General features: G+C 36.2%; 1 protein-coding gene across 1 annotated transcript; it reads right to left on the bottom strand.

Moving 5' to 3' along the window:
* Positions 1-49: 49 nt before the first annotated feature.
* LOC123525526 (BTB/POZ domain-containing protein 1-like) lies at positions 50-21,370 on the bottom strand. The gene is made up of 4 exons (XM_045304640.2): positions 21,235-21,370; positions 8,888-9,070; positions 3,408-3,493; positions 50-1,499 (listed from the first exon to the last, which is right to left on the bottom strand). Exons 2-4 carry the CDS (start codon positions 9,059-9,061, stop codon positions 389-391), a joined length of 1,371 nt encoding a protein of 456 aa, XP_045160575.2. The 5' UTR covers positions 9,062-9,070; positions 21,235-21,370; the 3' UTR covers positions 50-388.
* Positions 21,371-21,688: the final 318 nt, after the last annotated feature.

The raw sequence follows: 21,688 nt of genomic DNA, 5'->3' as shown, positions 1-21,688 counted from the left end.
TTCCCAACGTTTAGTTTTCTTTCTCCTTCAAAGTATATGATTTTTCTCCGAGAGTGTTGAGTTAGCCGAAAGTTTTAGATCTTCGTGGTCATTCAGACAAGGAATCCAAAATTACTTAAATGATTCACTCGGACTTCCATAACTCATTATATCGGATACGACAACTTGAATTATTCGACGAAACCAAAGCAACCCCTTCATATAATTCATAAATAAACTTCTTGAATAGTTAAGAAGATAAAAGAAAATGTCAGAGTTATGATTTCACCCGTCACGGCCAACGACAAACATGTTACAACATATTAGTACATGTGTATCATTATAATCCATTCATTCTAACAGTCTGCATTTATGTAATAAATACCCTGTTTAGTTCCTTCCTAAACCGTCATCGATTCGACGGTGACTCATGCATGATGTAGTCAACAAATCTCCAGCTGTCCATATAGGTAGCTTCTAAAGCTCGAATACCTATTTCCGGTCCTTTAACATCTACGGTATCCGGTGGAGAGAAAGGTATGGTAGAGGGTTTAACTTCTGGTATCAGTACCATACAATGAGGATCACTCATGATATGAAAAATAATGTACAATTCAGTTGATTTCTTCATTTCAACGCTTTGAAGAAAATGAAACTCCTGCAGTTTGTGAGTTTCAATGTTGTTGTAGAACATTTTAGGGAATATCAAATCTTCGCTGTCAATTTCTCGTGTTTTTGAGATAGATACTCCAAGAGTGTACATGGTTTTTGGGTTAATGAAATCTGGCACGATTGGACTTTTGATGAGTCCTGACATTGCAAAACCAGTCAATACCACAAAGTCTTTAGACCTTACCCTAATGGTTGTTGTGACATTGACATAATGTATGAACTCTAAATGCCCTGTGAAATTTTCTCTTAAGTGTTTCGGTCGGCATTTAACTGCCCTGCTTCTTCTATGTCTGACAGAGTTATACGGTTGAGCATCAATGTTTCCTGTAATATAACTGACTGTTTCTTCCAACTCTTCAAAGTCTAGTAGACCCTGTCTGTATGTCAGCCTTGAAAACTCTTCAGCTGACAACGTTGGAAAACGTAGGTACTTGAATGCTCCACCAAGCACTTTTCTGATGTTTGGACCAGTTTCTTCAAGAGACATAGAATTGCATTTACCTCTAGCCCATCTTATGGCAGCATTGACAATGAATTTCTCTGGTGCCAGAAAAGTATCACCTTTCAAAACATACTCAAGTGTCGTCTGCTGTAGTTCATAGAAACCGTCTGATTTAAGAACCTTTTCACCATTGTCATCAATAAAGTCAATCGCTTCTTGTTCTAGTTTCTTTTCCCCAAAGAACAATGCCAATTCTAGAACAGCACATACATTGTCAGGGCGGAGTATACCAATGAGGTACTCTGAGCAATATGCGAGCAGACTTGTAACTTGGTACTTGTGTGCAATCTGCATAACTGCAGGAACGGATTCCTCTGTCAGATCTGTACTGTCTGTATAGAGATACCTGGAGTAAGCAATATAATATATACTTCAGGGAAAAGTGGAAAAACTTCCTATAAAATACATGGATTTTTAAAGACGATCACGTGATTTCATTACACATGGGTAATAAACAATTATGACGCTAACAAGGCAGTCTGAAAGACAGCTATATCCCCCGCCGCTGTTATGGATAGTGAAAGGGTTGATGATATTCGGTGGAAGAATTGACTTTGTTAAGTATATTTTATAATCTATGTATGAGGAAATCAAAGAACTTGAAAACACATAAAAGGGTTTAGGAGATATAAGGAGATACACAGCAGACACAAAATGAAAGGCTTAAACTTTTGACCTTGAGTTGTGACCTTGACCTTGAGCCATATGGCTGAATCATATGGCTGAATCATGAGTTCTGCACATCATCTTGATGTGGTGAACATTTCACTCAAGTTTCATGAAAGTCCTTCAAGGTGGGGTGGGGGGGGGGGGGGGGGTTAGGAGATACAGAGCTCAAACTTTGACCTCGAGTTGTGACCTTGACCTAGCCTGGGAAGCCGTTGATAATATTTGTGCTTTGCCAGAAGAAATACTACATAATATCTATGCATTAAAGATCCGACTTCATTTGCGCTAATTAGTGTTAATTGGCATTCATCGAGTTTCTGATATTATCAACGCCTGGGGAAATCTGAAGGAGTTTCCATGTCACTACTGACTATCGATTTTCTATAATTAGCCTAATTAACATGTGCGCTTGTTTGAAACGAAAACGAGGCAATGCTGCCGAATTTTGGAATATTTTCCAGTCAATTCGTCAATTTCCGTAGATCACTAGGTCTGCATTTATATAACATCTTGATGGATATGGCGGAAACTTAAGTTTACTGACATATTTAAAAGTTATTACAACTTGCTGGAAAAGCTATGGGAGGTACAAACTGGTATTTGTCTATGGCCCGGAAATGTTCGGAAACCTTCGGAAGAACACGATTCTGATCTGTCTTTTCCGTGAGAATTCCGTTTCTATTTTTAGCCATTTATTGCTTTCAGAAGTTATCGTTCTTTATCAAACACCCGCATATATCGGGTGTAATATAGGTGGCGCTGCGGTCGGAAAACAGGTTTCCCCAGGCTGTCAATTTGCAGGTAGAAAAAAAGTTAGAAATTGTCAGACTGGATTCCCAGGCTAACCTTGACCTTGAGTCAACACGGCTAACTCATGAGTTCTGTACATCATCATGATGAGGTGATCATTTGACTCAAGTATCATGAAAATCCTCCAAGATGTTTAGGAGATACAGAGCGTACACAAAATGGAAGGCTCAAACCTTTGACCTTGAGTTGCGAACTTCACCTTGAGCCGACATGGCTGGCTTAAGAGTTCTGCACATCGTCTTGATGAGGTGATCATTTGACCAAAGTTTCACAAAGATCCTTCAAGGGGTTTTAGAGAGCGGACACAAAGGGAAGGCTCAAACCTTTGACCTTGAGTTGTGATCTTGACATTGAGCCGACACAGCTGACTCGTGTGTTCACATGAGGTAATCATCTGACCCAAGTTTCATGAAAATCCTTCAAGGGGTTTTGGAAATACAGAGCGGACACAAAATGTTACGAACAGACGGAAAGATGGAAGACGGACGGAGACCATTCCTATAACCCCTCTCCACTTGTGGCAGGGGACTAACAATTGGTAATGCATGGTAGGTATTTGTAGTGGATAAAATGTTGACCAGTTTGCACATTGTAATCAATTTGTATCATCATACTGAAGACAAGTATTTAACTGGTTTGAACTGGTATAAAAACCTTCAATCTGAGACTAATAATCCAGATGTGTGTCCCAAATATTACCACCAAAGAAGGAATGGCAATGTTGTCGTTTAACTCACTTACTGGTAAGAATTGGGATAAAACTGCAAAAACTCACTTCAAAAACAGTCTGAATGTATTAGAATCAGTATCAGAAAGCTCTATCTCCGGATTCGTGTCCGCACATGGTCCATAAAACATAGCCTGCAATATAGAATTTAGGACTGTAACACATAACTATATACCAGCACTAGGATATCTCAGCAAATTCGCGATTTTGACAATCTTCACTTCTATTTCTAATTGCATTTTAGTCCTGATGTGAGTTAAGGGTCGATGAGTAATGCATTACAAATTCTGTATTAATTTTGAAATATTTATTATTTTTTACATATAGAATGTATCCAAAATTCCAAATGCATATACAATGTCCAATGGGGTTTTAAATATCCCATGCGACTCCTCCCTGCAGATTCCTAAAGTATTACAGTGCACTTGTTAATAGCAAGATTATTCATTGGTTCCGTTTTAACCGTTTACAATAAATTAGGTTTTTTTTCTGAAAACGTCCAACTGGTTTTATTTCCAGCTTTTTAAAATGAACCGTCAATTTATGTCAGAATCAGACAAAATGGTGGTAGTTGATTATAAACAAAAGAACAAAAAGTCTCCCCAGTCTCTCAGTTTAACTAGGAACTAGAAATTTTACCAAGTAAAGAGCCCTTCTGTCAAATCAAGTTTGAACATCATTGGGATTTTTTCACTATGTGGATCATTTAAATCAGATCAGACTGAATATCAAATTGTAGTATAATGGGACCCAAGCAGCTGAATTTTGTCTCAGTTCAATAAATACGCCCTAAACAAATTTTTTGTTGAAGTGGCCCTACAATATTTTGGTATAGTTGTTTTGCTACTTTACTCCTAGTCGCAATCTAGGACTCTAGTTACCTCCCGACAGTCCATCCAGAGTCACAAGCAAAGCTATTAAAAATCAATGTAATCGAAGTACACGTTTTAGTCTTTGAAACATGATTGCTAACACGAAGATGATAAAATGGTGAAAACAAAAATATTTCTGAATAGCAAATTTGCTTTTGTGCTTGGTTTTGTATAATACACAATATGACAATATCTTTGTAATGGTGATTGCTCTAAATAATAAATCCATATAAATCAAAATAATGTTTTCAAAAATTAAGTCTGTTCTTCAATGAGATATCATGATTTTTTTATTTAATTTTTTAGTTTTCATGAATATTGTTTACTTAGAAAATTATTTATCTGGATCCTGTGTGTCAAAGGTTCTGGCCAAAATGTTATGCTTTTTATCACTAAATCCATATTTCATAGATGCTGTTCCAGATTTTCATTGTGTTGTATTAAAATCAAACATGGTCCAAAGGTTGACTAAGATCTCAGAGATATTTGCAATGTACAACATTACTGAATAGCACACGGATTCTTTCATTCTGTAATCATTTCATGAATCTGCCACTGAAACTGACAACTATAATCTAGAGCTTGTTTTAGGTATAAGCACTTGTCTCCGACAACACTTCCTTAGAATGGAAATGTGAATGGGCATGCACAACTTGGTCATTGCTAAAAAAAAATATACTGGAAGACAGAACAAGAACTGTCACAGGAGACAGCATGCTTGACTATTCTGATGATGGGCACATCTGAGGAAGCTGGAGCTGTCACTGAAGTGTTTAATTACTCCAATGTGGATGAAGATATTTGACAATAGCTTAAGTCTGTGTCAAATGTATTTAGTAATAACAGGGATAGAGAAGTGTATCAAAACATTAAATAAGTATAAATAGAGGATATTACATGAGCGTCTTTTCACATCGAATTAAATAAACGAGTTGAAAAAAAAATATGTGAGGCTCTGCCAAAATGTGAGGCACTGCCGAGCATTTTATCAATTTTATTAAACGAGTTTAATACATTCAATATGGAAAGTCACAAATGTAATATTCTTTTTATCACATGTTAGTTTTTCCTGTCGAAACATCAAAAATTCTACTTTCTTTTACTATATAAACAGGTCAATTTTACCAACGTCTCTTATACTATTAATGACATCGACGTCAAAGCTTTATTATCATTTTTATGTAATGGCTTTATTACACTGCCACGACGTCAAACATGTGATAAAAGGGACACAATTCATCGAAATTTCTGCAAAAGTAATGCACCAGGACATCGTGTCATATCATGTGGCTAATGTAATGTGGAGCAACTATTTGAAGTTTAAATAGAACAGAAGTGCATCACAACTTGAACTTGAGATTCTAGTAAAAAGAGGGCATTTCTCATAGCATTTTGGTGCCAGCATAATGAACATTGTGTCATATGATGTTGGTGACCATGTGGAACCCCCATTTTAAATTTGAATCAAATTCATTAAGTAATAACACAGATAAAGTGAAAGTGCACCAAAATTAACTTGAAATCTTAAGTAAAAAGGGGGAATAATTAATGAAATATTGGTGCCACAGTTATGGCCCTTGTGTCATATTATGTGGGTGATGATGTGCTACAACTACTTTAAGTTTGAATCAAATCCAATTGGTAATAACAGATAAAGATTGAAAGTGCATCAAAACTTTAACCTGTAATTTTATGAAAAAAGGGGGCATAATTCATGAAAAAATGGTGCCAGAGTTATGGACCCTTGTGTCATATGATGTGGGTGATGATGTGGAACAACTATTTTAAGTTTGAATCAAATCAGATAAAGAGTGAAAGTGCACCGAAACTTTAACCAAGGTGTGGATGCGGAGACGCCGACATCGGGGCGAGTAGAATAGCTCTTATCTCCATATACTTCGTATAGCCGATCTAAAAAACAAAAAGGTACAGTGTTTGTGTTATAAGTTAACATTTGGGTAAATAGAAAGGAAAGTAATTAAATGTATAAAGAATATTGTCTGAAATCATAATTTATATCAAATACAAAACATAATGGCCCTTTCTTTCTCAGGACTATTGCTCTTAAGAACAAGGCAGTCTGAAAGACAGCTAAATCCCCCGTCACTGCTATGGACAGTGAAAGGGTAAACCATTGACCTTTAGCTGTGACCTTGACCTTGAACTGACATGGCTGACTCATGAATTCTGCACAATGTCTTGATGAGGTGATCATTTGACTCAAGTTTCATGAAAATCCTTCAAGGGGTTTAGGAGATACAGAGCTCATACCTTTGACCTAGAGTTGTGACCTTGACCTTGAGTTGACATGGCTGACTCATGAGTTCTTGATGAGGTGATCATTTGACCCAAGTTTGATGAAAATCCTTCAAGGGGTTTACGAGATACAGAGTGGACACAAAATGGAAGACTCAAACCTTTGACTCTAAGTTGTGACCTTGACCTTGAGCCGGCATGGCTTAACAATAAGTTCTGCACATCGTTTTGATGAGGTGATCATTTGACCCATTAGTTTTATAAAATTCCTTCAAGGGGTTTAGGAGATATAGAGCGGACACAAAATGGAAGGCTCAAACCTTTGACCTTGAGTTGTGACCTTGACCTTGAGCCGGCATGGCTGACTCATGGGTTCTGCACATCGTCTTGATGAGGTGATCATTTGACCCAAGTTTCATGATTATCCTTCAAGGGGTTTAGGAGATATAGAGCGGACACAAACTGGAAGGCTCAAACCTTTGACCTTGAGTTGTGACCTTGACCTTGAACCGACCTGGCTGAGTCATGGGTTCTGCACATCGTCTTGATGAGGTGATCATTTGACCCAAGTTTCATGATCATCCTTCAAGGAGATATAGAGCGGACACAAAATGGAAGGCTCAAACCTTTCACTCTATGTTGTGACCTTGACCTTGAGCTGGCATGGCTGACTCATGGGTTCTGCACATCGTCTTGATGAGGTGATCATTTGACCCAAGTTTTATAAAATTCCTTCAAGGGGTTTAGGAGATTCAGAGCGGACACAAAATGGAAGGCTGAAACCGTTGACACTGAGTTGTGACCTTGACCTTGAGCCAACATGGCTGACTCACGGGTTCTGCACACCGTCTTGATGAGGTGATCATTTGACCCAAGTTTCATGAAAATCCTTCAAGGTGTTTAGGAGATATGGAGCGGACACGGAAGTGTTACAGACAGACGGAAGGACGGACGGATGGAAGAACGGACGGAGACCATTCCTATAACCCCCCACCATTTGTGGCGGGGGATTAAAAAAAGTTGTTCAAAGTCGCAGAGACACATCTTACGGACACTATGCTATCAAATCCTGTTATAAATTAACATACCAAGTTTAGAATACATGGGATGTCACATAGAAGTTACAGCACAATATTAAGTTATGGCAATTGTTGCTTAGTCAAGTGCACATAACTCGCCGACAAATAGTCTGACCTCAAAAATATTCTCACTTAATGCCTGCCATGTCTGCATACACATTCACAATATGATCAAAATTGTCGTGGATGTAATTTTAAGGAGACATTAAGGGCATGTAACTGTGATAAATCCGTGCTCTCTGACCCGACAAAGTTTTAAATTATGCTGTATGACCGTGGTTTTATAGGAAAACACGTTCTGTCTAAATATTGAAAAAAAAAAACTGGTGAAAAATTATCAATATGATGAAAACTAAAGAAAGTGAAATATAGCATTTTTGATAAATCGAGACCTCATAACTCTGGACCAAATTTTTTGATGTACCCTAGTAGATATGATGTGCAGCAAACATTTTAAGTTTGAATCAAATCCATTTCAAAATGCATGTGTGAAAGAGCATCAAGATTAAACTGAAATTGTGAAAAGGGACATTATTCATGAAATATTTGTGCAAGAGTTATGCACTTAGTGTCATATGTTAAGGATGATTATGGTGAAGAACTGTTTTAAGTTTGAATCAAATCCATTGAGTAATAATAGAGATAGAGCAATCGTGCACCAAACCTTTAACCAGAAATTCTATTAAAGTCAAATTATGCCCTTGTGTCTATATGATGTAGGTAATGGTAAGTAATAACTATATTAGGTTCAAAGCAAATCTATCAAGTAATAACAGAGATAGAGTGAAAGTATATAAAGAGTTTCAAAACGTAAACTACGGTGTGGTTGCAGCAGTGACGCAAACAGGTTTTAGAACAGTTCTCCATATACTTTGTGTAGTTGAGCTAAAAATTTAAGTCCAATTTTAAAATCTTATGAAATATTTCCAAAAGAAAATAAGTCTTTGGTAAATGTCTTTATGTTCAGCCCACTGGCTGGTGTTCATCATTTTTACTTTGACCATGCCTTAGTAAAATTTAACCACATAGAATGTAAGATTGCAAGAAAACCATTGAAAACCTAGACAACATTCGAGGAGACAAATGAATTGACTGTAAACCATAAAAACTGAAATTAAAAGTCAACTACAGTCAAACTTCATTCACTCCAACTTGGATAATTTGAGCACTGCCCTTCACTCATGATTATCGTCCCGGCAAAGTCCCTGTATAACGTATATTGTTCAATGGTCCAAACTACTGATAGCTTGAACAAACTTTTCCAATCCCTTTGAGTTTAAGAGAACAAAGTTTGACTGTATTCAAAAACTGTAATAAAAACCTGATAGACGGGACTTCTCGCTGCAAGAATGATTTTATGTGCCTGGATACTGTTCTGAGGAAGTTGGTCTTGGTCTTTACACCTGAAGCTGATGTCTGACCACAGCCTCTTCAAAAATAGTTCTCCCAGACAGCTGTTTAGGGATCTTCCCATCTGCCAGTCACAAAGGTCCATTTGAAGATTCTAGAACAGAAAAGGTATAGTTTAGGTTCAGTACATTTGTGGATTCAGAGGGGGGTCCAAACCCCCACCCCTGGAAAATCTTAAAATAAGAAAGAAGAGAAAAAGAAAGAAATTCATTTTTCGAAAAGGCAATATTAAGACCACATTCATTTTTAGTGTATGTGGCTGCTGCTACATATGACCCCGACGTCATTCATATTTACATTAATTATCTCAAAGAAACAATGAATTTAACCTTTAAGAAAACTTAATTTCATTATTCTTCCCAACTTTAACAGGTGAGTCATAAAAATGTGAAAATAAGGTGTATTACCAGGTATATTGTATGCAAAATTGCAGTGGAAAATGTGTGAATGCTCCTAAAGTGCCCAAGAAATGAAGCACTGAATTTCAAAATTTTCAGTGTGGGAGGTGTCGGGGGTGGTGATGCTGGACCCTACCCACACCTGGTCGGCTTTTCTATTTCAGCCTGTTCAACAAAAACTTATTGACAACCCTGTACTAACATTCACGAAAAAACCATCAAATTATTAAAAATAATTTACTATAGAAAATTGCCTGGAAAAATTTAAACTTTGCCACTTTTTTCCTACAATTATTCTGTGTCAGTTATGTTTGAAATTGGATTACAATTTTCAGTAAATGGTGAATCTTAATTTAGTGATTTTTTAAATCACTTTGAAACAGTTGTTGATAAAAACTGATTTCTCTAACTGTATTTCACTTTCAGTTGAAAAAAAAAATGTTTTTAAAAATGAATGTTCACGTTAAAATTTAAAACTAAAGTTTTGCTTCCATTTTTGCATATGACAGGGTATCACTGGTTTTTCCTGTAGACTGGCCATAGATTTAGCTTACCATAAAATAATTATTGAAATAACCATTTCATTACAATTACATTATTTATTCATTTAAACAACCTTTTATTTCAAATAAACTTTACAAGAAACACATTTTCATAAAAGTTTCCTTAAGAACTATAATGCTTAAGGTACTTCCGCCATCTTGAATTTAGAAAGACCTTCATTTGGGGTGTGTAAATATAGTGAACTAAAACTTTCAAATGCAGCTGTTCAATAGCACAAAACAGCTCCATTTGCAAGACCTCAACTAGAAGTAGCTGTATAAAAAAATAAAACTGAAATTTGGAAATTCACTGTAAGTTTCCAAACTTCCGGTAGCATCTATAAATCCTTTTCAATTACTTAATTAAAAATTCATGAATGGCAAAAGTTAGTTTAAAGTTTCAATTAATGCATACGAGAATTGTCTTACTAAATAGAACTGAACTAATATTCCAAAATCTGTTTTCAAATCTGACCACTGCATTTATTTAGATGAAAATACATGTTGCTATTTTCAGCATACATAAAAGTAGTGCAATGTGTGGACAAGATTTTTTCAATGTATGGTGAAACTGCCTAAAATTGTAAGATAAGTCTCTGACGTAATGTGAACAAGATCAAGCAATGATCCAAAATTCGTTTTAATGATTGTGCAAGTTTAATAAGGGTTTAATTTATTATACTGGAATTGATGTACTTACGCACTGCTTATCCGACGGAAAATTTGGCGGAAATGGAATTTTCGGCATTTTCTGCGATAACTTAACCGAAATGGCTTAACGTAACTTTTTCACACATACGTAGTTGTATATTTATAAATTATATAAACAATCAAAATATTTGCTTTATCACAATATATGCAAATATTTTTCGAGACAATCTTGAAACATCGAGCCACTGTATTTCCGCATATTGGTCTGGGACAAGCTAAACCTTACTTTGCCGGATTTGTATTAAATTATATAGTAATGTCTTATTAGATGTTACATGTGTTGTAAACTAACCAATTTTGATTTATCCATGTTTTATACAATTAATCTATGCAGAATGGTTAAACACAGTGAGAACAAGAGCTAGTCGAACACGAAATGCCCCCCTTGATGCATTCAGTAATTGCACAAGGAACAGAAATTATATGCTCACTGTAAACAAAAGTTCTACCATTCTGGTTTAATCTGACCTTGACCTTTAACCTATTAACCTAACGAGAGATTACAGAGTGATCTTGGCGCCATCCACTGAGCCATTTTTGAATGTTCCAAATTTCAAGACCAGCTCAAGGTCAAAATCAATGTCAGATTTCATTTCGGTACAAAACAATGTGTATTTGGTCCAAATTTGAAAGCTGTGGCTTGAGAAATGTGAAAGCAGGTCAGTAGATCAATTTCAAGGTCAAAGTTCATTTCGGTAGACAGAACTATGCATGTGCTTCAAATCTGAAGGCTGTAGCTTGAGAAGTGTGAAAGTAGGTAATAGGTAAAAATCAATGTCAAATTTCAATTCAGAACACAAAAACATGCAAGCCTGTAGCTTAAGAAATGTGAAAGTAGGTCACTAGGTCAATCTCAAGATCAAAGTTCATTTCTGTACACAAAACTATGCATGTGGTTCAAATTTGAAGGATGTAGCTTGAGAAATGTGAAAGTAGGTCACTAGGTCAAAATCAAGGTCAAATTTTATTTTGAAACACAAAACTATGCAAGTGGTCCAAATTTGAAGCCTGTACCTTCAGAAATGTGAAAGTAGGTCACTAGGTCAATCTCAAGATCAAAGTCCATTTCAGTACACAAAACTATGCTTGTGGTTCAAATTTGAAGGCTGTAGCTTGAGAAATGTGAAAGTAGGTCACTAGGTCAAAATCAAGGTCAAATTTTAATTTGGAAAAAAAAAACTATGCATGTGGTCCAAATTTGAAGCCTGTACCTTCAAAAATGTGAAAGTAGGTCAATAACAAGGTCAAAGTTTTTTCGGTACACAAACCTATGCATGTGGTCCAAATTTGAAGGCTGTAGCTACAGAAATGTGGAAGTAGGTCACTAGGTCAAGATCAAGGTCAACTCATGTCAAGGTTCATCTTGCCACTCAAAACTATACATGTGGTCCAAATTTGAATGATGTAAGTTATGGACATAAAGGTTCTAAGTTTTTCCCTATATAAGCCTATATGAAGTTGAGTTGAGCCCCTGGGGTGGGGCCATATTTGACCCTAGATGGATAATTTGAACAAACTTGGTAGAGAACCACTAAATGATGCTACATTACAAAATATCAAAGCCATAGTCTTTGTGGTTTGGACAAGAAGATTTTCAAAGTTTTTCCCTATATAAGTCTATGTAAACCATGTGACCCCCAGGGCGGAGCCATATTTGACCCCAGGGAAATAATCTGAACAATCTTGGTAGAGGACCACTAGATTTTGCTACATACCAAATATCAAAGCCCTAGGCCCTATGGTTTTGGACAAGAAGATCAGAAACCGTTTTAACTGTTCCTGGCCAATGTGACCTTGACCTTTGACCTAATGACCTCAAAATCAATAGGAGTTATCTGCTGGTCATGGCCAACCTAACTGTCAATTTTCCTGACACTAGGCCCAAGTGTTCTAGAGTTATTGCCTGGAAACCATTTTACTGTTCCTGGTCACTGTGACCTTGACCTTTGACATACTGACCTCAAAATCAATAGGGGTCATCTGCTAGTCATGACCAATCTATCAACTTTCATGACCCTAGGCCTAAGCGTTCTTGAGTTATCATCCGGAAACCGTTTTACTGTTCAGGGTCACTGTGACCTTGACCTTTAACATACTGACCTCAAAATCAATAGGGGTCATCTGCTGGTCATTACCAACCTCCCTATCAACTTTCATGATCCTAGGCCCAAGTGTTCTTGAGTTATCCGGAAACCGTTTTACCATTCAGGGTCACTGTGACCTTGATCTTTGACATACAGACCTCAAAATCAATAGGGGTCATCTGCTGGCGATGACCAACCTCCCTATCAAATGTCATGATCCTAGGCCCAAGCGTTCTTGAGTTATCATCCGGAAACGGATTGGTCTACATTCCCACCGACCGACCGACCTACATCTGCAAAACAATATACCCCTCCTTCTTCGAAGGGGGGCATAATAATTCACAGAAAAAAAAGGACAGCCAAATATTCGTTAATAAAATTTGTATACAATTGTAGATAACTGTGAAACATTTAGAAGTTTTGAAAACAAATGCAATCAGTTGAACCTTTCACACGAAAAGCCTTTAGATTAAAATCAGAAATATCTCATTAGTAACTTTTACTTATATTTTTGCTCTTCGTTAAAGAATGATAATTTTTTATTTTTTCAAACTTTCATATACTTGAAACTGATAATAATGTGTATTGCAATTCGGGCATAGAAATGGACCTTGACTTTATATTACTGCAATGTCAACAGCGGAAGCAGCGGTCCAGTACTAACACTTCTTCATCTGAAAATTATGAACATTGGGATGAGTGTCCAGTATACAACTCAAAATAATAGTCTTGCTATTTGCCGAGTGCACACTTGTTTAGAATTAACAGGTAACTGGCTGAACTGAGACACCATACTTTAAAGTAAATTTAGTTTATTCACCACGAGGTTCAAAATGCACGGGTGTCTTGTGACAGTACATGCCTTTAATTTCACATGGTTGAAGTGTAAACAAATAGTTAAAATTGCTTCATTTTATTTCTCACGGAAAAGATCGGACAGTTCTTTTAGAGTGGCAAGTTGATTGCTTTCTACAGGATGAAAAACTGAAACAAGTAAGCACTTCTCCTTTTTCAGTAATTTTACTCAGGTGAACTTTGACATTGTTTACAAAGAGAAAACAGTTTTGTGTCATTTTGAAATGAGTTGTTCGGCTGAAACGTATAGTTCCCTTGTGCAATATTTCCAGTTTTTGAAAATGATTGAAATTAAATTTTGTTTTAGAAAAAGTTCCGATCTTTCATTAATATTTTGCCAGCGGATGCTTACAAATTTTAAGTGAAAAGGCTTTCTTGTCCAAGAGCAGTGTGTTAAGCGAAAAACAGTCAAAAACTATGTTTACACATTGCGTTTATTCTTTAAATATAAAGGATCGGTAACAGATCAAGGAGATCGGACAGTGCAAAACTGTACTAAATGGAGAAGCCTAGCAGTGAATAAGGTAAAATATATATTTCAGTAAGGAAATCTGGGGTAAAAGAACAAACATATATTTAATTCCCTGAAATAAACATGGCGGCGAAATATTCTAGAAAAACTGTGCACGTGTTTTGCGCATTAGTCTAAGAATGTTTAATGACATATTCTTGAAAAAGTAATGCTCGTATGCATTATTTTGGCATTTCTTTGACTTGAAAATACACATTTTGTAGCAGTTTGAGTTGCATACAATACAAAAACTCTGCATCGAAAATGTTCACTCATTTTCTTTCAATGCACTGTGGAGAAGATCGGACAGTTCATTTAAACATAATTGCTTACAGAGTATACTCCTAGTAGACAAGGTTTGAGATCATCTGAAAATTCAGAATGTCGTTATATTGTGCCATACAACAAGTGCAAAACATTCAATGATAGAAGTTTCTGTACTATTGGTCAAAAACTTTGGAATGAACTGCCGTTAGAACTATGCAAAAGTAAATCACTTGACACATTAAAAAAAAATCTTAAGACACTGTATTTCAGAGATTTCGCGGCGTTGTTTTAAATTTTTTGATAACTGTTTATTATGCAAAAACAGCAGGTGATAGTTCTTAAATTTTTGTGAAAGGTTTTACATTTCAACATTTCTATTTCCAAGGTTTGTTTAATTAAACGCACTTGTTGGTAAGGCTCTATCGGTAGGGTAGTGTGTAGTATTTCTTTCTTAAAATGTATATGATGGCACCATTAACCAGGGTGGGGGGGGGGGTTTGAACCTCTATATGCAGCTTGTCTGAGCATACTATGTGATGCTTTAAGCACTGGTATTCACAATAGGGGTAAAATGACCTCAAGGGGAGGGGTGCAGTCATGACTGTTTGTTACAATAAGGCTGTTATTATTATTATTGTCATTATTAATATTGTTATAATAATAATCATTGTTATTATGTACAACGCCATTGAACAATTAGGGGTGTAACTGTTACAAGTTATCGCAATTTATAACCCATTTGAGTTATTGCTTATTCTTTCATAACTTCTTTCAGTTATCATGAAATATTACAAAGCCCTCCAGTGCCAATTCCTCATTTTAAATGAGACTAATGCAATTATTTCCTGAATCCTTGACCTTTTATCTTTCCAGCTATGCAGTAAAAATTTTTACGCAAGGCTGATAAAGTTTTACACAAAAGTTTTAAAGCTATAAAACACTTAACATCCCATTATGCTTATCAGGTCATGCTCAGATTAAAAGAGAATTTGATTAACCACAGTTTGCTACTAATTTCACTTTAAAGATCACTTTGTGAGAACAGCAAAATACTTTTTTTGAATAACTTACCTGAGTTAACTATATTTTATAACTAATACAGGTTATAAACTGCTTGAAAAAGTAACTGAAATAGGTTACATAACTAAAAACAGTTACACCCCTGACTGTTGAATATAATTATCATTGTATAAAAATAGGCGTTTAATCAAATAATTCAGTTTCAGAAAATTTCAGCGTAGCTTTCATACTCGCAAATTTACTTACAGATATATCATTTCAACTTTTACTGTATCATTTATTTTTTGTGTCCTTGCATTTCCAAAGCTGTTTTGAGGATTCTAATTTTTCACATGAATTTCTAATTTCAATTTGCGGAATATCCTTAAACAAAATTCACAAATAAAGTTGTTAAAAGAAAGATAATTATCTAGATCGTCATCTAATCAAAACAAGTGAATGAAGTATTGCCATGCAATACAAAGTCCCCTACTGGAAGGCACCTAATTTTCTCTACTGCAGTATAACATAATGAACTGATATTTGTCAATGATGTATAAACAATATTGTACTACATTTACAATATAATATAACAAAGCACTTGGATTAAAATTTGCATATATAAAAACGTACAGTTGTTTTCATTTGGAATTTTTTTGGCCGATTTTACAAAAAGTTATCATAAAAGTTATTTATAGTAACAACAAAGTGAAATTAATCCTAAAAAAAAAAAAAAAAAAAAAAAAATCTATAAAATGTAAGTCCACAAGAAAATCTTTACCAGGTAGAGATAGACCAAAATACACCTAAATATTGGATGTAACATGCATGTTGTACCACAGAAAAGTGGTCTTGAATTTTCCCTAAGGCCAGTAATAAAAAAAGTTACAATGTAATCTATTTATAGTAACAACGAAGGGACGTAATTCTAAAAAAGTGTGCCTTATGGTGGTGAACATTTGTGCCAAGTTACATCAAAATCTCTCCATGCATGAAGAAGAAATGCTCCGGACAAAGTCATTCTTGAATTTGACCTTTGACCTCTAAGTATGACCTTGACCTTAGTCCAAGCGACCAGGTTCTGGCGCAAGACAATTTGTCTTATGGTGGTGAACATTTGTGCCAAGTTACATTAAAATCCCTCCATGCATAAAGAAGAAATGCTCCAGACAAAGTCCTTCTTAAATTAGACCTTTGACCTCTAAGTATGCAAGGGCTCCGGGATTTGTGTATGACACGTTGTCTCATCATGGAGAACATCTGTGCCATGTAATATTGAAATCCCTTAATGAATGACAGAGTTATGGACCGGACACTAAACAGACCCTGTTCATGCCATGTTAACATCTGACTACTAAGTGTGACCTTGACCTTTGAGCTAGGGGTCTGAAAGTTGTGCACGACACATCGTCTTATTATGAGATACAATTTTGCAAATTGATATTAAAATCCCTTCATGGATGAGAGAGTTATGGACCGGACAGGAAAAAAGCCCTGTTGACCTTTGACCTCCAATTGTGACCTTGACCTTTAAGTTACAGGGCTCTCGCGACTGGGCGACTTGAGCGAAACAGGCGCTCTAGAACTTCAAACTTCGCTCACATCTAACCTCAAAGCGAAATGCAAGTCGCCCGATTTTCTTTGATTTCCGCACTCGCTAATTACTGCTACCCAGACTGTTGACAATTTGCACCGTGTCATAATGAGTGTCGAATACACAAACACACGCCGGCAGCATAATTTAAGCGAGATTATGCCGAGAAGTGTGAAAGCGAATCAAATTATCCGATACACCAGAGTCTATTGTGTTAAGCCAATCAGCGCCGCGTTTACGTCTTTGACACTTCGCGTTGCTCGGTGTTAATAATAAACACTTCATACAGTTACAAGATATAACCAAAATTCGGCGTGTTACATTTATAGCATCGGCTTGAATTTTGAAAACGACTTTTTTCAGAATTTTGTAAGAAAACGATAACCACTGTATGGGAAATGATCTAACTAAGAAAATGAACGGTCACATCAATGTTTTTTATCAAGAAACAAGAAAATTACAGCCACCTTTCGAATCACTCAACATCATTGCGGTAGAAAGTCTTCCCACTTCTCCCTAAAGTCTCCCCACTTCTCCCTAAAACAGCTTGAGGGAGAAGTGACTTCTCCCAAAAATTTGGACCTAGCTAGACCCCTGAGTTAGGGGTGCAGGTTTTGCGCAAGACACATCGTCACATCATGGGGAACATTTGTGTCAAGTAATATTAATATCCCTTCATGGATGAAAGAGTTATGGACCGGACAGGAAAAAAGCCCTGTTGACCTTTGACCTCCAATTGTGACCTTGACCTTTGAGTCAGGGGTGCAGGTTTTGCGCATAACACATCGTCACATCATGGGGAACATTTGTGTCAAGTAATATTAAAATCCCTTCATGGATGAAAGAGTTATGGACCGGACACGAAACAGACCCTGTTCATGCCATGTTAGCATTTGACTACTAAGTGTGACCTTGACCTTTGAGCTAGGGGTCTGAAAGTTGTGCATGACACATCGTCTTATTATGAGGTACAATTGTGCCAAGTGATATTAAAATCCCTTCATGGATGGGAGAGTTATGGACCGGACAGGAAAAAAGCCCTGTTGACCTTTGACCTCCAATTGTGACCTTGACCTTTAAGCTAGGGGTCCAGGTTTTGCACATGACACGTCGTCTCATCATGGGGAACATTTGTGCCAAGTAATAATAAAATCCCTTCATGGATAAAAGAGTTATGGACCGGACACGAAATTGCGGACGGACGGAATGACAGAATGACGGAAAAGTGCATTCCTATAGTCCCCGAAACTGGTTTTCAACCAGTAGGGGACTAATAATTCGACATTCAGATTGTTTTATATTTGTGACGGGGCAATCTAAATGTCAAAACTTTGTAGGACCAAAATAATGGAGGATAAATCACAGAACACAGTCATGAATATAAAGTTATTGGTTTTATCGCTTGCGCATATTTGCATGTAGACACGGTAAACATTAATCGTGTACAGTACATACATAGATTTAAATCACAAGAAAAATTGTAATTTTGGATATTATTTGATAATTTTTACATAAAATTAATGAGGAATTTAATCCCTTATGATACATGTAAGTTTTATTTGAATTTATGGCTAATTTGTGACATAATCAACATTTAAACCTATAGCATGTAAAGCATCAGCAGCGATGAAAATTTCATCGGAAATTGCTTCCACTATTTTGGTCTTTCGAGTGTTTGAAGCAAGTGGGGATATTGCCCATATGAAAAAATTATCTCAATATTTTCTATGATCGCGTCAAATTTGTTGGACTACTGGCTAGTGACCACCAAATCCGGACGACCACCAAACCGGACAGTCCCGTAAATGCTTTATTCGGTCTTTAACCTTGCTTATCTGTTTATGATCTAAAGGACACTTGATTTTCAACAACATAGCGAAGTAACAACAGTTTAATTTAAGTATTTTACAAGAAATGCTAAATTTTATGTCCTCTGCACTCACAGAGCACGTTTACATGTAGGGGGGAAGTCGGAAGTAGCGTGATGCGCATGCGCAGTATTTCTGTGAGGTCCCGCCATTAAATCAAAGGCCCCATGCAAATTTGAGGTAAGCAGACGAGACGTTTAATAAACAGATAAACACTTAAACCAGGGAAATACAGCTTTGATAATTTAATGCATGATTTTAGTACACCCTAAAACACATTTTCATATCCAGGGGTCCTGAAATATTTTTAGAGTCTACTTGTCCACGGACAAGTTGGGCCCACAAATCCACTTGTCCGTACCAAAGAAGAACTTGTCCGTACTTTTTAGTTCAAAAAGTGAAGGATAAGCATTATCATTACTAAATAAACAAATAATACAAACATACACTTATGTTGACTTCTATTTTGACTTATATAAAGTTTTTACGTTATGACTCGAACCATCCATTTGAAAATATGTTATAACTAGCAAACTAAGTGACTAGAACATCCACTTGAAAATATGTTATGACTAGCAAGTTTAATGAGTAGAGAATAATTAAAAACACTTGAACACATGCCATTGACAAAAATAGTCTAAGTATGCCTAGAATTTCTACCCTGGTCCCATAACATTCACTGAATACTGCACTGGTCTTTCAGGGGTCCTGAACTAAGCTGTCCGAGTTGTTAAATGTCAAAACAATCGACTCGAAAAATTAAGCCACAAATTTTGGCTACTAAACTTTTTTACATAGCACCAACCTAGCTAAATCAAAAATGAAAGTAGATAACGGGAATCCTTAGACTGGCACTCATTTTCAACTTCACGGTATAATTTTCCAATAATGATCATTCATTGTAGTAAACCAGTCCACATGTCTATAAATGGCTGCATACATTTCGTTTTGATAATTTAAGGGTCATAAATGATCACAAACAGATTAGATATTGCCTTTAGGCATGCGGAAATCACAAATGACGCCGATTAGTTTCGTTTTCATAAAATGTTTACCACAGAAATTTTACTTGTCCCTGGACAAGCCAGCTTCTAAAAACTGCTTGTCCGGACCGAGGAATCCACGAATCGGACAACTCGGACAGCTTATTTCAGGACCCCTGATATCAAAATATCCACTTCGAAAAGTGAAATTTTAAAAGAGAGATACGATCAAATTACAGATTCAATAGAGGTAATTCGTAGAATTCTTTGACTCAGACACTGTACGACTACTTTGCCTTGGTTGAAAATAAAGTTTAATTCAATGTTGAACGTAAATTGAAAATCAATAAAGTGTTAAATTGTTGTCCAGAAACATGGTACTGTTAGACCTTAAAACAACGTGATCTGATGGCCCTTCGTTCGGGCCTCGAAAAAGTACTTGACATAATTTTAGAAGAAAACAAATTAGAGTAAGTGTACTCGGTTTCGCACAGTTCACGGTTTCGCACACCAAAGAATTTTCCGTTTCTTGTAATGAAATACTTGCCAAGAGAAATTTTAACTGGTGAAATCAAGGGACCAGGTCTCCTTTTGAATGTTCCTATAGTTTTCTAAACGACAAGCAGGCATCCTGATAAAAGACAAAGATATATAAAAGTGTAGTAAAAGTATCACCCAGACAGCATAAAATTAGACACCACTGAGGGTACCTCGCTTGTGCATGGTATAGCGACATCATTATGATAATGACAGCTAAAAATGCAGTTTCTACAGAAGTATCAGTGTTGTGCAATTTCGATTCAACCAATATCCGTACTGTACAAAGAATTAGAGAATTTTTAGTCACGGTGTGCGAAACCGGGTACAAATATGTTCGAATAATGGGTCATTTTCTGGCTATATTGGAGAGCTAACAGTCGTGAGCAGTTATCACATGAAGAATAACCTAGTGCATAAATAAAGAGCCATGTATCTATTCTTCTGCCTGAAAATGCAAAATAATAAATTGCTTCCACATATTTCAGTTTATTTCAAGAAGTGTGTAAAAAGTGTGCGAAACCAGGTACACTGACTCTAGTTCTTTAGTTTGGAGGAGAACCTAGCTTTGTTCACGTAAAATTTCAACCACTTGATATATCTATTTCCCGAATTATCCTGAAAAATATTCCAAAAGTGTCCGGTTGTAGGACGCTATCCAGTAGCATCATCTACATATTTGAAATAAATTTATGCATTCTAAAATGAGTGTTTTAATTCTTTCATTGATATTCACTGCTTAAGCTAATTTGAGTCTTTCGATCGAAAGGCGGTTTGTCTTTCAAACGAGAGACAGTGTTTAGCCCAAGAAAATGTCTCTCTGGTGAAAAAAACAACAACCTGAACGACTTTCAACAAGGAAGATAAGTTTCCGACCTGATTAACATAAATAAATCATGACCTACGTACTTTACTTCAGACTTAACTCTTTCCTTTGACGTTGTGGATCACTTGTACCTAGAAAATAATCGCTTATTATGTACTGATGACTGTCACAAATTTAACTTCTCATTGTTTTTGTTCTAGTTTAGTTAGTACAAATGGCTGCTTTTAACTAAAGGGACGTGACTTTGCACCAAATAGAAAATTTCACGTACCGTACTGTACCGTACTTGTGCACTGTAAAATAATTAGCGATGTCACACAAACTTATTTTTTACAATAACAATAGTACTAAATAGGTAATCAAGCAGCACTTCCGGGCTATCAGATAATGGCGGAAAGAAATACTCCTCAATATTTCATAGTTAGAGTGGCATTTTCATGTTTTATGTAAATCAGTTCCTATTTTTTGGACCTTGGCATTTTGGTAGCATTTTCAAGGAGATTTTTTGCATTTACAGAAATGTTAGCAAACCTTATA

Source organism: Mercenaria mercenaria, chromosome 1 (assembly GCF_021730395.1).
Source record: "Mercenaria mercenaria strain notata chromosome 1, MADL_Memer_1, whole genome shotgun sequence".
Classification (NCBI taxonomy): domain Eukaryota; kingdom Metazoa; phylum Mollusca; class Bivalvia; order Venerida; family Veneridae; genus Mercenaria; species Mercenaria mercenaria.
Note: the sequence above shows the minus strand (reverse complement) of the source record. Positions and strands in the feature narration are given on the sequence as shown.